The sequence below is a fragment of the Epinephelus fuscoguttatus genome, linkage group LG4 (genome assembly GCF_011397635.1).
Source record: "Epinephelus fuscoguttatus linkage group LG4, E.fuscoguttatus.final_Chr_v1".
Lineage (NCBI taxonomy): Eukaryota > Metazoa > Chordata > Actinopteri > Perciformes > Serranidae > Epinephelus > Epinephelus fuscoguttatus.
The window spans coordinates 9575601-9592431 of record NC_064755.1 but is presented as its reverse complement, the minus strand read 5'-3'; the positions used below and the strand labels follow the sequence as shown (position 1 = coordinate 9592431).

The 16831-nt window shown below is 40.0% G+C and overlaps 1 protein-coding gene and 1 non-coding gene across 2 annotated transcripts; both read left to right on the top strand.

Moving 5' to 3' along the window:
- Nucleotides 1–2157: 2157 nt before the first annotated feature.
- On the top strand, nt 2158–2240 carry trnal-cag (transfer RNA leucine (anticodon CAG)). Its single transcript has one exon. It is a non-coding gene; the product is annotated as a tRNA-Leu (tRNA).
- A 3051-nt stretch (nt 2241–5291) lies between these two features.
- Nucleotides 5292–14915, top strand: LOC125887722 (plasmolipin). Its single transcript, XM_049574747.1, has 4 exons — nt 5292–5832; nt 11519–11692; nt 12456–12572; nt 14376–14915. Exons 1-4 carry the CDS (start codon nt 5671–5673, stop codon nt 14481–14483), a joined length of 561 nt encoding a protein of 186 aa, XP_049430704.1. The 5' UTR covers nt 5292–5670; the 3' UTR covers nt 14484–14915.
- The last annotated feature ends 1916 nt before the right edge of the window (nt 14916–16831 follow it).

The following is a 16831-nucleotide window of genomic DNA, read 5'->3' as shown; positions in this document are numbered from 1 at the left end:
ACTCAGCCCATTCACGTCAGCTGTGTGTGTGTGTGTGTGTGTGTGTGTGTGTGTGTGTGTGTGTGTGTTAGAACAAACATGAGAGAAAGCGATTGGAGCTCAAGATTAGCGGCAAAGATATCAAGAATGAATGTAGAGCTTATAGCAGTGATGATACTCAACTTAAAGCCCATGGGCAATAGGGCGTTGGGAGGCCTGCAGACCATTTTCTAATTCACAGTGAAAATAAATTGATTTACACTGGGATATGTTTTTGTCTTTTTAATGTAATAAGGTGCCAGAGTGCATTAAAGAATAGCATCTAAATTTTGCCTTTGTAAGAAACACAACAAAAAAAACAAGGAAGGCTGAACCCCTCGACCCTCTGACAGAGATCCAGGTTATGCCCCAAATGTCCTCAAATTCTACAAACAGCCCTGTGTACACCTAATGAGGACAGCAAACACTGGAAGGTTGAAAACAGGGAGTTCTTTTTATTTATATACCACTATACACATAAATATTATTAAATTTTGTTTATTAATTCACCCCTGCACTCCTGTCATTTTGCAAAAGTGGCCCCCGGGCAAGGCAAGTTTAGTTTTCCTGTCTTTCAATGCCTCTCAGTTTAATATAAAATGTCGTAAAGATGATAGTATATAGTGTGTGTGATGCCGCCAATAAGTTTTCAGGACATTCTCAGTTTTAGAGCTGTACCTTCTACATCATTCATGTAAAATAATTAAACTTGGCCGTTACAGCTTCGCTGTGGCCTAGGCTGTTGTTGTGCCAAGCTAGCGTGCTACAGCGTGCTAGCTTGTAGCATGCTGCAGTGTGGACCGACAGTAATCATAAACATGTTGCCAAACTATTTTCACCGTGTGTGTGTGTGTGTAGCGTTGGCTTGCTCATGTGATCGGCTTTATGGACTGTTGCTGGGACTCTCCAAGGGCACTAAATGTGTAAGGACCACCACTGGTAATCAAGGCAGTGGCGTTATGTAGTTACGATAGGCCCCACAGTGCACGTCTTCATGCACGTATCATCTTGTCAGGTAATCAAAACATTATTTCATGTCCGTATATCACAGAAAATAAGAAATTATTCATTTAATTTAGTAATTTTAATAGTTTACTTATCATCTTGTGTACACATTGTTAGTGTTGACAGTCATGATAAGATGTTGTGGTATCAGGTTTTCCACTAGTTGGCGCTGTTCAGGCAGCTGGGAGCTCTTTTGGTGGGAAAAAAAATAGAGAAAGAGAGAGAGCGCAGGGGATGGAGGAGATGTCAGGAGATGCCAGTCCGCCTCAGAGCTCACTTCAGGCTTCCAGAGTATTCCATGTAGGATGTTGTGGTAAGATACACACGCCACACTTCACCATTCTGACCTACAACTTTGGAGACTGATTGGACTCTGACTGCTACCTCAGCCAACTCTTCCTAATCCTGACAGGGTGCAGTTTTCTGTCCCTCATGTTTTCCTGTTGCTTCAGGTTTATCTGCAGCTTTATACTATTTGTCTGTTGTTGTTGTTGAATGTGCAGAAATGTTGCTGAAACACACCTGAGCTATTAAATACATACAATGTGATATTAATGCCTAGCGTGACAAAGATATTAATGCATGTTCCCTTACTCTGTTTATATTTCTTGCCATATTCCACGTTCACAAATGTGAATTTACGAAAGAAAAAACTAAATTCTTAGTATTCACGAAGGAAATGGGACGTCAGATTTCTTCCTCACAAAACAAAAAAGCTATCAAAATGATAATGGTTTAGATTTTTTTTTTTGTGAGTGAACCTTTTGTCACAAGTCACTCCCATGTTGTCACATACTGTCATATAGTAGTCACTCAAATCAGTCAGACCTTTTAAATGTTGCATTCAGATATCAAGTTATTGTTGACAACAGCCGACTACAACTGTCAGTGTAGGGTGTGTTTGGGTCACTACAGCTATAACACCAGCAGAGGGGGCAGGAGAGCCGCGTAGCCATAAGGTGGAGCCATATGTGTCGCTTAGCCACAAAAAAGAACTTACCCTGCCCTCTGGTTTACAGGTAATTTAGTAAGAATGCATAGATACAAAAACACCCCCAAAAATATGAATAAAGGCATAAAAATGTACCGTGGTAGCATCGATATATACAAATGTTTTCGCCCATGACATGTTATGTCAGGATGGCCGAGCGGTCTAAGGCGCTGCGTTCAGGTCGCAGTCTCCCCTGGAGGCGTGGGTTCGAATCCCACTTCTGACAGTAACCTTTTTCTTCCTCACTTCACAGTGCTTTGTGGGGAGGAATACCCTAGCGGCACTCTTGAGTACCATTATTTCGTATTGCGTTACAACCACCCAGAATGATTTTGGTCAGAACTGCAGTACACTGATACTAGAACTGGTAGTAATAATGATGGCAATTTGTTATGTTTATTTATGATTATAACTGATTACAATTATATTTGCTAATGATTATTTAGAACAATGGTGCATGGTTGCCTTTCGTAACATAGCAAATTTTCATTATGCCTTATATTTTTATTAATATACTAATAAACTACCATAACAATATTACCGCCTAGTTTGAAAATGATAAAGTCATGTCCCAGTTTTAGCCCTATAATGCTTTGACCAAAACAATTACGAACCTTGTAACACAGGAACATATCACACATGGTATGAAGGCACAATTCTGCATGAATCAAACTTTGCCAGTACTTTATTATAAAACGTTTTTGTAATATTGTGACACATCTGGCACAGTGTGCTGGCAAAAAGCAGAGACACCATACATGCTGGTTGGTTGTCACTGCTTCTAGCTGCCATGTTAAAAAGGCAGCACCACTGCAGCATAACTTATTGTTGGTTGTGTGTCAGTGAAGGATGCAGCTCTCAAATTCAGCCTCACACCCTTGAACTGTTACACACAGACACTACCTGAAAATATGACCTTTTCTCAAAAGTGTTTGCTCCGACCTGGGCCATAATAAATTCTTGACCTGGGCCCCTAACTGATCATATCAGACCCAGGACATCAAATAATATGGCACGTCAGATACTACATCATATTATTTATTTACAGTTGAAATATTAAGTATACAGTAGTTGGGACGCCTGGTGGTTTTGTGGGTAGTGGAGGCGCCCCATGTACAAGGCTGTGCCCTTGCTGCAGCAGCCGCAGATGTAATGCCGGCTTGCAGTTTTGCTGCGTGTCATCCCCACGCCCCAAAGCATCATATCTTCAGGGGGATATCAAACATATCTGTCCTAGCAATTAAAGGCAAAATGCCCACATAAATCAGCGTAAGTTCATGGCAACTGGACTTGCTTGCGTTTCTTGAAGACGTTTTGTGTCTCATCCAAGAAGCTTCTTCAGTTCTAAATGACTGGTATGAAGTTGCAGGCCTTAAGCCCTGTGTGGGCGGGACCCTTTGCAGAGTAGGGGTCACATGTGAGCTCTTAGTTTCAGAATCGTTAAGGTCACAATGTGAGTTGTTGACCCACCTGGCCACCATGTAAGTCGTTAGGGTTAGATGGGACTAGGTGAGAATCGGTGATAAATTGTCTGGTGAGGGATCCCAAGACTGCATTGCAGGTGGGTGATAAATAGTGTTATAAGCCACCTCCTCTGTTTAACAATGGTCGTTCCAGCTTGACTTAGATAGCTTCTCTTACTCCTTGTTCAAACCATCTTTCCTCCCTGTCCAAGATGTGCACATTGCTGTCCTCAAAGGAGTGTCCCTTCTTCTGTAGATGTAAGTGGACAGCCGAGTCTTGACCCGAGGAGCTGGCTCTCCTGTGTTGTGCCATGCACTTGTGGAGTGGTTGTTTTGTCTCCCCAATGTATAAATCTGTGCATTCCTGGCTGCACTGAACTGCATACACTACATTACTCTGCTTATGTCTGGATGTTTTGTACTTGGGGTGGACAAGTTTCTGTCTCAGTGTGTTACTGGATTTGAAGTGCACAGCGATGTGGTGTTCGTTGAAGATCCTCCTGAGTTTCTCAGACACTCCTGCGACATAAGGAATGACAATGTTGTTACATTTTTGTGTCTCTTCCTCTCTGTCTGTTCTGGGTCTTTTTGAGATTTTTGCAAAGGCCCAGGTTTGAAGTGCTTCCCTAATGTGTTCTTTTTTGTAGGTTTTGTTTTTTGTTTTCTCATAGTTATTCATTTAAGTGCTACAGTTAAAAATGTAGTCTCGATATTTCTCTTTTGCTTTTCAAACAGATCGAAGCTGCTGTCCTGCACCTGCTTCCCTCTCTTGATAAGAAGCCAGTGAGTGTGGAGGGACAGAGGATCTTCCTGCTTCTCAATGAGCTCCTGCATGCAACCCAGAGACACAAGCGGCGTCAAACAAGCATAAAGCTCGCTGAGGCGGTCGCTGCTGCTGTACTAAACTTGTCTGCTGACAGTCTGCAGGTCATAGGTACTGTCACCACCACACATGTAACATCATCATTATTTTTATGTTATTGTTTTTTAGGTATATATTTGATTTAATTATAGTATGAAAAGACAAAAATACAAGATATGGTGATATGGTGTCATGTTTTATTTAATGTACTGTATCATATATTGTTGTTATTAAATAACAATGACCAGTTCTCCTAGCTGCTGTGTTTTTGTTTGTTGTATATACCGGATGAATGTTTTATGACATAGCCTACAAGGACATATTTGGACTGTCAGTGTTTGGAATGAACTAAAACAACATTAGCGCTTAAAAGTTTCCACCCTTAAAGAGCACTGCAGCAGCATTTTCTGCTGTGTGTTATTCATTGTTGATACAATACTAAACCAGTTTCACTCTGAAACTGCAGCACAGAAAAAGTCTTCCTCACTGACAGTTTGGAGCTGCTGCTTGTACGATTTTGCTTTTGAGTTATACATTTACAGCATGCTAACAGGTCATATATGTGTCATATATTTAACTCGGTGCAGCAGTACACTCCTGCGTCTTATCATGAGACATGTCAAGGACAAGTATGCACATACAACAACATCCACACCAAGAGAGGGTCACTGAATCCATTTCTTTTTGTGTTGTTATTCTTTCTCTCTCCACCTCCTCCCAGTCTTCAAATACGTTAATGAGTCACTCTGGTGAGATGCCGCTGAGAGCCATATGGGAGGTGCCAGGGCCACATAAAGATGGTAAAAGAGGGAGATAGCACATAGAGAGATGATGACAAAACACTCAATGTGCATGTGCGTGCGTGTGTGTGTGTATGTGTGTGTGAGAGAGAGAGAGAGAGAGAGGGGGAGAGAGACAGAGAGAGAGCGAGGGGAAGGTGTCGAGGCTCACATACCACCACCATTAGACACCTGTCAGTGCAGGTGGAGAGAGTGACTGCTGGATATCTGAGCCTGGAGGTTTCACTGCAGGGCTCCTCTTTAACTCTTTGGACTGTTTTCTTAGTTTAACTATCAAGACTTTGTGCATTTGTATTTTATTTAATATTTGTGTTTTGGACATAACTGAACTTTGATCTGAAGTGTTAGTATTGCTGCTGCTACCACTGGATGTGTTCAATGGTTACTGAATCCCAGGTGTTTTTGAAGGAGTGAAAACTATTGGGGGAGGAAAGTTCTCATCCCAGGCATTTCTTCTGGGACTGGATTTAAGGGGTTTGGTGTTGTTGTGACTGTTTCTGAGACGCCCATCGTCAGATAAGCTGAGTGGTCATGGCAGACTTCCCGTCCAAGGTTACCACGGAAACCAGCTCCCCCAACTCCCAGAGCTCTCAGGGGGGCAACAGCCTCTCAGGGCTGACCGCTAACATGACCAACAGGATGGACATTTCCTTTATCCGAAGCATCCCGGCCATCCTCATGTTGGTTGAAATAGTATGTAACAGACGCCGACCTGTTCGGTTTTTAATCTATTCAACTTTAGTACAAACTTATCTCTGTTCTGTCCTCTTCAGTAGGCAAAGCTTTTTCTGTCCTCTTCTATTTCATAATGGCTGAAACCATTCATGGATTCATTTACAGAATTCAGGATAACACTGGTGATATTCTGTTATCATTTCTTACTGTTGACATCTGTTGAAAACACCAAAACTAACAATGCGTTAGCCCTTTTACCAATAGGCCTACTTTCTGACATCCTTACCCTGTCAGTGGCTCTCAGCCGCAGGTCCATTTTTTTCCAACTGAAGACATACATCTTAATTAAAGGTCATCAATACATAGTTTTCTTTTTGTTGTTGTTTTTTTTAAGGCCAAATAATTTCCAAAAAAAGCTAGTCACTGTAGTTTTTAGAAAATGTTACTCAAACAGGGGGAAAATTGCACATTTATTGGGACTAATTTCAGGTGAGGATTGATACACATTTGTTGTTAACCACATTGCCCACGTTCATCATCATGAGGGAACATGTCATCCAGTGCACTGGTGTGTCTCATTGGTGTCTAGATAATAGTTTTTAGACAGTCATGGGGTTATATGAAGATCAATGACTTTTGGTATACAGTTAATACCTAATTGTTGGTTTTGGTCTTTCTATGGTTTTTGTTGATCCTTTAATGGTCTATTAATTTGAGTATAGGAAGCTGGTTCGTGATGATTTTTTAGCCAGCTAAAAACCTGTTTACCTGTTGTGTTTTTCTCTCACATAATGGCAGCACCAGTATATTAAAGTTGAAGACCCCATATATGGATAGAGTGTAGGCAATCTAGGATCGGTAATAGACACGTTTGCAAAATATAAAAGCTGTTATATTCATTATTGAGGATTAGTTAAAGGCAAACCACAGTGTGTGATAAATTGTCCAAAGTGAAGTCAACTTTACAGCAGCCGCAGATAAGGATATTCGTATATTTATACTCTTCTGCTGGTGCCTCAGAAATTTGAATGCGTGTCAACAAGTTTCAGTTTGTGCACCATAAATATCACTGACTATCTATCAACAGAAAGCAGGACTGTCAGTGGTCAAAGCCTCTGTTGTTTTATTTGGCAGTGTGCACACAGTCACTTTCAATGTTTGGTCAAGTCAGGAACTGGCACAGAGCTGAAAATGAAATGATGAGCATTTGTGTGTGTTTTTTCGAATAGATAAAATTTGATTGTGAGAGTCGGTGGAGCAGATCTGTTACGGTCACACTAATGCTGGATGTAAGATTAAATGAAGTACTACAGCAATCAGGATAACAGTGCCAAGCTTAAGCTCAAGTTCATGTCCTCCTCCATTGATGTATTTGCACTTATCTGTCCAAACAGAGGATATGTGACTGGCTGCAGGAGATCTTTGTCCCCTGGAGGCCTCGTCCCCTCATGTCACACCCCTCTGACAATCCCATATATTACTGAACGTATAGCTCCGTCTTCAAGGACAGACATGCAATGTTTGATCTGTATATGATTTGACTGTTAAACATTTGTCACCCCTCCGTGCTTTATGAGTTGCAAGTGTTATTGGCTTTTGATGGCATGGTGGTGGTACGACCAGTTAGCTATTGGTCAGCAGTGGTGCACTTGTTGTAATCAAAAGGTTTACTAACTCTGGTAAACTTTATGAGGTGCGGCAGGTAAACGTTTCAACAGTTCCCCTGCATTTTGCATTTCCCCACTAGTCATACACCACCACATGACTTTTGTTTGAAGTGATTTTTCAAAAGGACTGTCACAGACTCAGTATTGTGTCAGTTGAATTCGATTTGGTTGTTTGCACACAACACTTATTGTTCCTTTTTTCCATATAAAGTTGAACAGTTTGGGGTTCAGTGGGATGTTCTCAGTGACAATAATGTTCATGTAATAAAGTAAACACGCCAAGTTGACCCTCTGTGCTGATACATGCTAACTACGCTAATGACAGATTGGAATGTGCAGCTTTTTTGCAGACACTAGATATCAATCAAAAGCCAGAAACTATGACATATTAAGTTGCCATGAGCTGTAAATTCAACACTCTTACGCGGAGTCTGAATAAGCTCTTTTCATTGCAGCAGCTGCCTCTGTCTCACTCAGACCCTTGGCCTGGGTCTGAATGAGACAGAAGACCCTTTCCTAAAGGTTTGATCTGGTTTGAATTTTCACATTCAGCTATAAATATCAAAATTATGGCACCATTTTCATAATTATATGATAATGGTTTAGTAAATGAAACAGTCATATGTATGATGTTACCAAATCCAAGACTGTACCCTGTCAGTTTTAAGTCAAGCTTGTAAGTGAATTTTCCTGCCTGCTGGTAGCATCAGAACCCTTTATAGCAAAGACAGAAACATATTGTCAGTAACTCACTCCAGTGATTAGAAGCAGTAAGGTGAAACTGTTGTGTAGTTGAACGAATAGAAAACTAAGAGTATGTGTTTTGTCTGAATTTAACCTCTTTAACTTGGTTGACTCTCAGTGAGTGTTGATGTGACACAGTTTCTTGCAGCTACACTTTAAAAGGGCTTGTTTGTTTTTGTGGCCTTTCAGTCTGATCCTCAGGGAACAGACCTTTGCTGGATTTCCAGAAGCCTGTGTGTGTGTGTGTGTGTGTGTGTGTGTGTGTGTGTGTGTGTGTGTGTGTGTGTGTGTGTGTGTGTGTATGTGTGTATTTACTTCACTGTGACTGTATTTAAGACAGAGAGAGTTGCTTCTTAGAAGGATTATTGTTATGAAAATCAGTTGACCCAATCGCTAAATGTCACCTTATGTAACATCAAGAACTTAACTGAGCCCCTGTTAAGCAGTTTGTTGCAGACTCTGTGTGTGTGTGTGTTTTTGAACATGATTTTCCTCATGCACACTTGGGCAACATAGAAAGGGAAGGAAAAAGGAGCAAAAAAGGAAGTACTGCCCCACAACAGTTACTCGAAAAGGTTTCGAAAGCAAACACCTTTCTTTCTACATCGCTGAATTTATTCACCTGCAGTGGGTGTTACATTTAACTGACAGTTTCCTGTTTCAAACTTCCAGCTCATTGTGCAATATTAATAGATAATACTCTCCATGCATTCTGTGTTATAAAACACATCTGCATAATACATAAAAACTGGAACTTGTTGTTAGAGTGTCTGGTCTAACTTGGACAGAGTTGAAAAGTTCACATCATATAGGTTTGACATTTCACCTTTATCCTGAAACCGTCTTGTCCTTAACTGACATTTAGTGGTAAACTAATATAGGTTGGAATACATATTTTTTTTTATTTAAGTTGCTTTCTGCAGTAGTTATCATGTTATAACCTACAGCTGTGAATCATGGCGACATCTTTCAGTTTTAGTTGGGATGTGTAGGTTATCTGCTGTTCCTCTAGTTTGTAACAGAGTTCTCTGTAAAAGTCAACATCAGAGTGTCCACTGTGTGTGTGTATCAGGTGTGTAAAAAGTGAAACATGATCTGTGCATACATAATAGACTGTCCTTTCATGTTGTTTCTCGTGGGACAGAAGCAGAGAGACACAGAGGCAAAGAGAGGAGCCTTGTTGTGTGGTTTCTGTCTGGATGATGTTTCTGATCTCTTAGACTCACATTTCAGACATATATGTACTGTAAACAAATAAGAGCCTCAGTGAGAATGCTGGCAGCATCTGCCATTCTCTGTATCAGGGTTGCCAACTTTTTAATTTAGTTTGGAGTCTAGTTAGTCTTAGTATCAGAGACGTCACTGCATTATATGAGTAGACCTTCTGTGACATTACTCAGCACAGAGGTCGGGTCATCACTCCTTGATCCCCAGGAATTTTCTTTTAAAAGCTCAGCCACCAAATTTTAAAGCATTTGTAGATGAAAAGCCAAGTTAGTAATCATGGTCAGTGATGAATGAGTGTAGCTGATTAGCATACTGACCCATCTCCAGAAATAATAGCCTACATGATGCTAATTTATCAATTAATCATTTGTCAATTGTTGTGACAGAAACTAAACTTTGTTTTACAACATGATGATGCTGATTTTTTCAACCATAGTGTTAATACCAGAGAGGCAGAGTAAAGCTGTCTGTAATAACACTTAGTAGTACTATACTGAAGGCCTTTTCACTGCTGAACCTCTTTACAGCCAACTGAAGGCCGCAGGTATCGGTTCCAGCCGCAGTCTCTTACCTAATGTTGCGCACTGTTAAGCCATAATCAGACATTGCAGGTCTGTGGTTGAATTTTGTGCAACCAGCATCAGACCGTTGTAAAATAACCACAGAACCCCCTGTGCTTATGTGCACATCAAATATTGCATTTAAATTATTCAACAGTTTATTCTGCACATTAACAGACATGTTGGAGGCTGGCACATTGAAAACAGTTCACACAGCCCCACCAAAAACCAGGAAACATTTCAAACTTCTCACTCTGCTTTGACTTCCTCAGCAGTGTACTTTCAGTGGAGTCACTGGTGGTGAGATTGATCAACATTTTTTTAATGAACAAATTGATCAAATAAAGTTGTGTAATATCAAAGAACCAAAGAGAGTGAATACTGGACTTAATTTCATTAGGTGGCCAGAAACAAAACTCCAAACTTTGCTAATGTTTGATAGGAAACTGTTTCCTAACATGTCAACCACATCAACACACTAAGGTAATAATATATTGGTGTTGCGTTTACAGTTTGCTGTGTTGCCCTCAAGTGGGAAAAAAATAGACTTATGCACGTTTAAAAGACAAGCGTTTGAAGATGTCCACTTAGACTCATACTACTGAAGCCTCATATAAACTTTGGTTTACTTAACAAATGTATTTTAGCCCTGAGCACTGAGATTGTGGATTTCCTCAGTCTCTTACATTGGAGTCACACTAAGAAATCAGTTCACCGCCAGTGTGAAGAGGAGGAATAATTACAGTGACCAATAACACAACTGTGTGCGATAGAGTCTACACGTTCTCCCCAGTGTGGTCTCATTCATACACAATTTATTGAATAATTATATATCAATGTTTTAAAATGTCTACTTTTCATATTTTAACAGTTAAGGTTTTTAATTTTAGCGCCTTTAAAGGAAAACTTCACCCACCAAAATGACCATTTGTATTTGTTGTTGTGCTACAGTGAATTTGTGAAGAAAACTGTTTTCCTCACATGCCTTTATGGAAGAAAATGATGAACATATTGATTTATTGATTGATTACTGACAATGTTTAACAACAGCAAAACTGTATCAACAGATCTGTTGACAAACTTTCACTCAGCTCAGAGTGCAACATAATCCAAGTCTAATTTATCCAGTCATTTGCCCATTGCTTCCCAAACACATGCATTTTCTCTAAAACCTTACTATTTAAAACTGAACTGAGAGTGAAACTAATCAATGCACTTTTCAAAGCTGGACTGCAATAGTAAGGGTTTTTTTTTGTTTTTGTTTTTTTTTTCTAAGTGAAAATGCATATTTGGTCACCAATAAATCAATGCTTGCCATCTTCTGTGGAGGCATGCAAGAAAAATAAAGTCTTCTTCACAAATTTAAGGTAGCACAGCATAACTAATTGATATACAAGTTGTCATTTTGTGGGTGAAGTATTCCTTTAAGTTGCTTTCTAACTGCATCGCTATCTTCTTCTTACATGGTCTGTCTTGTTTCTTGTTTTCTCTTTCTCACCACGCTAGATTTCTGGGCTGCTCCAGTGGTCGCTGATAGCCAGCGCCCCCTACACGGTGTTGCCAGCGTATGGCTGGGTGATGCTTGTGGCTGTCACTCTGTGGATCCTCACCACCATCCTCTTCTTCATGATCCTGTTCGGCGCCCAGCAAATACTCACCTCCATCCCCTGGCCTCTGACAGTAGGAAGGGATGAGGGGAGAGGGAAAAGTGGGGGGGAAAGAGGGGAGAGGGGAAAGAGTGAAAACCTTAACCTAACAAGTTTTGAGACTTGTCTTGCTCGCATGAGACACAGGCTTTAAAGCTTGCTCCTTCATAATGAGGGAAAGAGATACCCCTATTTATCACAGGGTATGCAGAAACTAGATTTAATGTGCTTTCATTAAGCAGCTTCTGGACTTAAAGCACTCTTTATAACATTTAACATAATGACTAAATAAGCAACAATTAAAGTTTGAAAAAAGACATTCTTGGCTATTATCTGTGAGGAGTTAAATATTATAAAAAAATCCATCCTACTTGAAACTTAATTTAAACACACTAATTTTAACTCCACTGAGAGTCCCAGCGCAGTTGATATTAGTTATATTCAGATGTGAACTGGCCAATAAGGCACATTTTGATGGGACCTAATCTCTCTGTATCCATAAATGGTTCGTGTACAACAATAAGGCACCTGCAATTAGACTGAAGTGTTACTGACAGGGATCAAGAATTGTGAGGTTTGGTCAAATGACAAAAGGCTGACAAGAAAGGATAGTAAAGTAATGAAATGAGCAGGCTAGAGCAGTGGAAGAGGCGAGATGTAGAAAAACTAGCAAGGGGAGAGAGTAGGTGGGAAAGACGTAAAAGAAAAGGTAGTAAAACAATTTCATGAAAGGGCACATCAGGACAGAACGGAGAAGCTCTGAGGAAATGTGGCTTATATTTGTCCTCTCTTGCTAGGTGATGACGTATCACGCGACAGCCGCTGGCCTCTATCTGAGTGCTTTCCTGGCCAACGCAGCATCTGTGCGCCCCTTCTACTTCACCTATTACTACGGACGTATGGCAGCTGCCGCTGTAAGATGCCTGACACCACTAACACTGGCTCAAATACAAAAAAGTGCTTGAATATGTGAGAAACACTTTGAGGTCAACCTCTGATAATGTGTCTGCAAAGGCAAATCCCTGTGAGAAGAAATAATAGTTTGGTCAACAGACAAAAATCTAGGCCTGATCAGTCTTCTGTTCCTTCAGTCATCAGCGTTGGAACACTGAGAACATTTTGCACTTATTCCCTCCCTGCTTCCCTCTCACTGCCATCACTGTTTGGCCAGGTGTGTTTCTGATTGCATGTGTACTTATCAGGCCGTGGCAGGTACAAACTCCTGAAACTCCTGTGACTTGAGAGAGGCAGAGTAAGATGAAGGGTGAGGCTCTCTTAAGGCTCACATGGCTGTGAGGCATGTCATATGACTGACAGAGTTTCAGTCAAGTTACTTTTGTACCACAGCTGCCACTCGGTCCTCCCCTCTGCAGAGCCAATGTTCAATCAAGGAAAAAAAGTGTGTGTGAGACAAAAATGTAACACAAAAGATCCCTGGCATCAGGAAATGGAGGCTGCAGTTTTATGGTCTCTTCTGCAGGCTAAAGTCAATACTGGTTGACAGCTTCAGTAGCATTTAGCACATAATGATTTTACACCCACACAGACACGCACATGCAGCCCTGGCCCCTGTCCTATCAAAAACTCTTATCAGTTGGATTTTACTGTCTCTGAGGCACACACTTGAGATTGAGATAATGGCTAATTAGGACATTGTTAATCTTTTGAATCACAGGCATCTGGAATCTTTATAGACCCAATCACAATGTTTGTTTATTGTACCTTTCGGAGAGAAACCCTCTGTGTCACGTACAGAACATGAAAGGGTGCTGAGCAAATGCTGCTTCAATTGGTTAGTGTTTAGCCATCTGAAAAAAGGTCAAATTAAAAAACATCAGTATCAGTTTAAGTGTGTGCTATATTTAGAGTATTTTCACCACTTAAGCTTGCTGTCAGACAGCCCTTTCTGTTGGGGGACTACAGCCGTTATCTGGAAGCCACCAGGCTCCATTGACAAAAACAATAATTTCAAAGGTACTTCGCAGAACACGAGAGTTGCTGATTTACCGCTGCCTCTGTCAGTTAGTGTGTAAGGTAAACTGGTGAAATATTCCAAACACAGCGTACACTTAAACTGATAACTGTTTTTAGGTGGCTAAAATACATTTTGGCTGCGGCCCCTGTCCACAGCAGTACATTGTTTTGCTACTGTACCAATAAATTTGGTTACCGTAATCAAAGACGCTAGCAAAGCAACACAGTATATAAAATAAGCACAGTAGAAACATCAGTTAGGTTGGACCACAGTGTTTAACTGTACATCATTAACATATCTTTTACAGTTACGGCTGAAAATGACAACATAAATTACCAAGGCTGCTTATTTCAGTTATCTCTGCAATTCATATCAATTGCTAGTTGACTAGCGGAGAGTGACTGTAGTTGTTAGCGCGACGTCGCAGTGATTTGGTATAGCTTGGGCCCATGTTTACTTCCTGTGAGCTAATATCATTTACATATACTGCAAAACATTTCAACAGAAAGTACAAAGGGAACCATTTAAAATGTTTATCTTGTCAAATTTGAAACGGTCTATACATGTGAATACATAAAGATGTAAATTATCTTTGCTTTATACTGGCTTTTGAATATTTGAGATATTTTCGCTCTGCTTCCTTAGGTCATTAAACAGGTATAATTGTGTCTCTTCTCCCCTTTTCACTTCCTCTCAACGTCTCTGTTTGTCTCCCTCCCTGTCTCTCTGTCTGTCACTTTAGTTCTTTGGTGCTGTGGCAGCCGTGGCGTACGGTGGAAGCGCCTACCTCTCCTATATGGAATGGAAGAGAGACGGAGGAAATGCTGCCACCAACACAGTGCCGACCTAGGACTCAAACCTGTGATGCCGATCCTGGAAAAAAGACTCGTCATGTTTAAGATACTGTAGTTATTTGGATAGTCAGCCATCGACACGGGTGATAGTTGAGTATCACTGCTGACTCTGGTAACCCAAATCCTGGCCTCTTCTTAACCCCAGTATTAACAATAAGATGAAACCTAATTCAGACAGAAGATATCCTCTATTATATTACTTTTCAATCAAACTCTTTAAACTTCTTTTACCTTCATGTTATGAAAATAAATTATATATCAGCACTGGGTTATCCACACAAAATGTGCTGTATCTCAAAAATCATCATCAAAAAGTGCTTTTTTAGACGGCACTGAGGTCTTAACCTGCTTTCTTGTAATAATACAGTTATTAATACTATCAATGTCAATACACAAATAAAGCCGACAGTGCCTCGAAGTCTTGGTAATACCATGGGTTATTGGCATGATAACACCTCCGAGTTGTTTTAAAAATATACACAAGATGCCTTACTGTGCACTTGAAGCAGTAATTCAATATTTTGGAAAACGCCCAGAACTGCCATCTTGACAAAAGTTAAATAGATTGACATCACTCTCATGTCTGTACAATAAATGTGAGGTTACTGACAGCAGATAGTTAGCTTAGCTTAGAATGATGACTGGACACAAGGGGAAACACCTAACTTGGCCGTCTTGGCTGTTTCCCCGTTTCCAGTCTATGTGCTAACCTGTGCTAACTTGCTGCCAGCTGTAGCTTCATATTAAACACACAGACATGAGTGTGGTGTCACATGTCTCATCTAACCCTTAGCATGAAAGCAGATAACTTAATTTACCCACATCTCAAACTATCCCCTTAAAGCTGGCATGTCCAAAGTTTGGACTGGGGGCCAATCTTGGTTTGCGGGCCTGTTGTTCAAAATATACTGTGGTCCCACACATTATTGGTTAATCAAGCAACATCACTTAGCATTTTTTCCACTAACCTCAAGATGGCAGAACTATCATACAGTTTGTAGACTTTCATCAAGTAGGAAATACGCAGGTAGAGCGTTTCATGAACACATGGTGAACATAAACGGTTACCTAACAGCAGACATTTCCTGCTGGGTAGCAGACATGGCCACAGCAAAATGGAGGTGTAAGAAAATATGGATACATTTGAGTATTGCAATTTTATGTTTTGTGACACATTGTTTTGTAGTATCAATGTTAATGAATAGTTTACGTGTGTTCTTTTTAATCACCAAACAGCTAGATAGCAGTGCTGTAATCTGTCTTCAATCACATGATTCTCCCACTCCAATGTCAAAACATACTGCTAGTGTGTTACAGAGGTGATAGTAAAAACAGATCCTACTCTTCTGATTGCATTAAAAAAGTAAACTTTCTCCGCTCAGTTTTTATGCATATGATGGGGCGTTCTTTGTGACAGATTTCCTTAAAATTAGATTTAGAAAATACCGCAATACACCACTTTGCTTACAGTATTGAAATATATCCCAGTATATTAAATTTCAACCTATGTGTTATGATACAAATTTTTTGCCATATTTTTTGCCACTACGCAGCCTTACAGCAAAGAAGTGTGAAGTCAACAGCAAGTGGTGGGAAGTTAAATTCTTCTCCACTGAAAGATGAAATAATTGCATTTGTCTGATTCATACGGGATTGTTTTTTTTGTTTTTTTTTTTTTTAATTTTTTCTTATAACCCATATGATGATCTATGATCCAGGTATTTTCACATTATCTAATCTGGCCCCCATTTAAAAAAGTTTGGACACCCCTGCTTTAAAGGAAGGTCACCCAACAATGGAGGAAGACTTTACAATGCAAATAAATAAATAAATAAACTGATTTGAACTCCAGAGTAAATACAGTTACTTGATTATATTCTGAATGACGTAGTCCGCTGCTCTACAAACTCTTGATAGTTAAAGAACATAGCAAAATATAGAAATGTTTTATACTGTGGGATCAATTTTGATGACCTCGAAATATCAATATTATTGTACACAGCTCTCAACATGAGTCCCTGTCAGTCATTGATGTAAAGATCAGATTTGCACCATTAAGTGTAAACTGGAATTTGAGGGAAAGCCCTGTTTTCAAAATCTTACTTAACACAAACTTGACCAAACTGTGATTAAACATTTAAGCATTTCTTCCAGTGTGTAGTACCATGATGTGAAAATCGAAGATACATAATTACTGAAACTCTTTATTTAGTATTTCTTGTTCACAGAGTTGTTGTTGCTCATATTAGGATGTTGCTCTCTAACACGGCAGTGCAGACGGTGTGAAGAATGACCATATGCATTGCATCTGTCCTGTAGAAATCCATTCAGATTTTTTTTTCTC

What these genes read in the sequence shown, in the direction of transcription:
- LOC125887722 (XM_049574747.1), top strand. Translation starts at nt 5,671, where the DNA reads ATGGCAGACTTCCCGTCCAAGGTTACCACGGAAACCAGCTCCCCCAAC. An exon ending in TCCTCATGTTGGTTGAAATA is followed by an intron (nt 5,833 to 11,518) that starts GTATGTAACAGA and finishes TCACCACGCTAG; the next exon opens with ATTTCTGGGCTGCTCCAGTG. An exon ending in GACGTATGGCAGCTGCCGCT is followed by an intron (nt 12,573 to 14,375) that starts GTAAGATGCCTG and finishes CTGTCACTTTAG; the next exon opens with TTCTTTGGTGCTGTGGCAGC.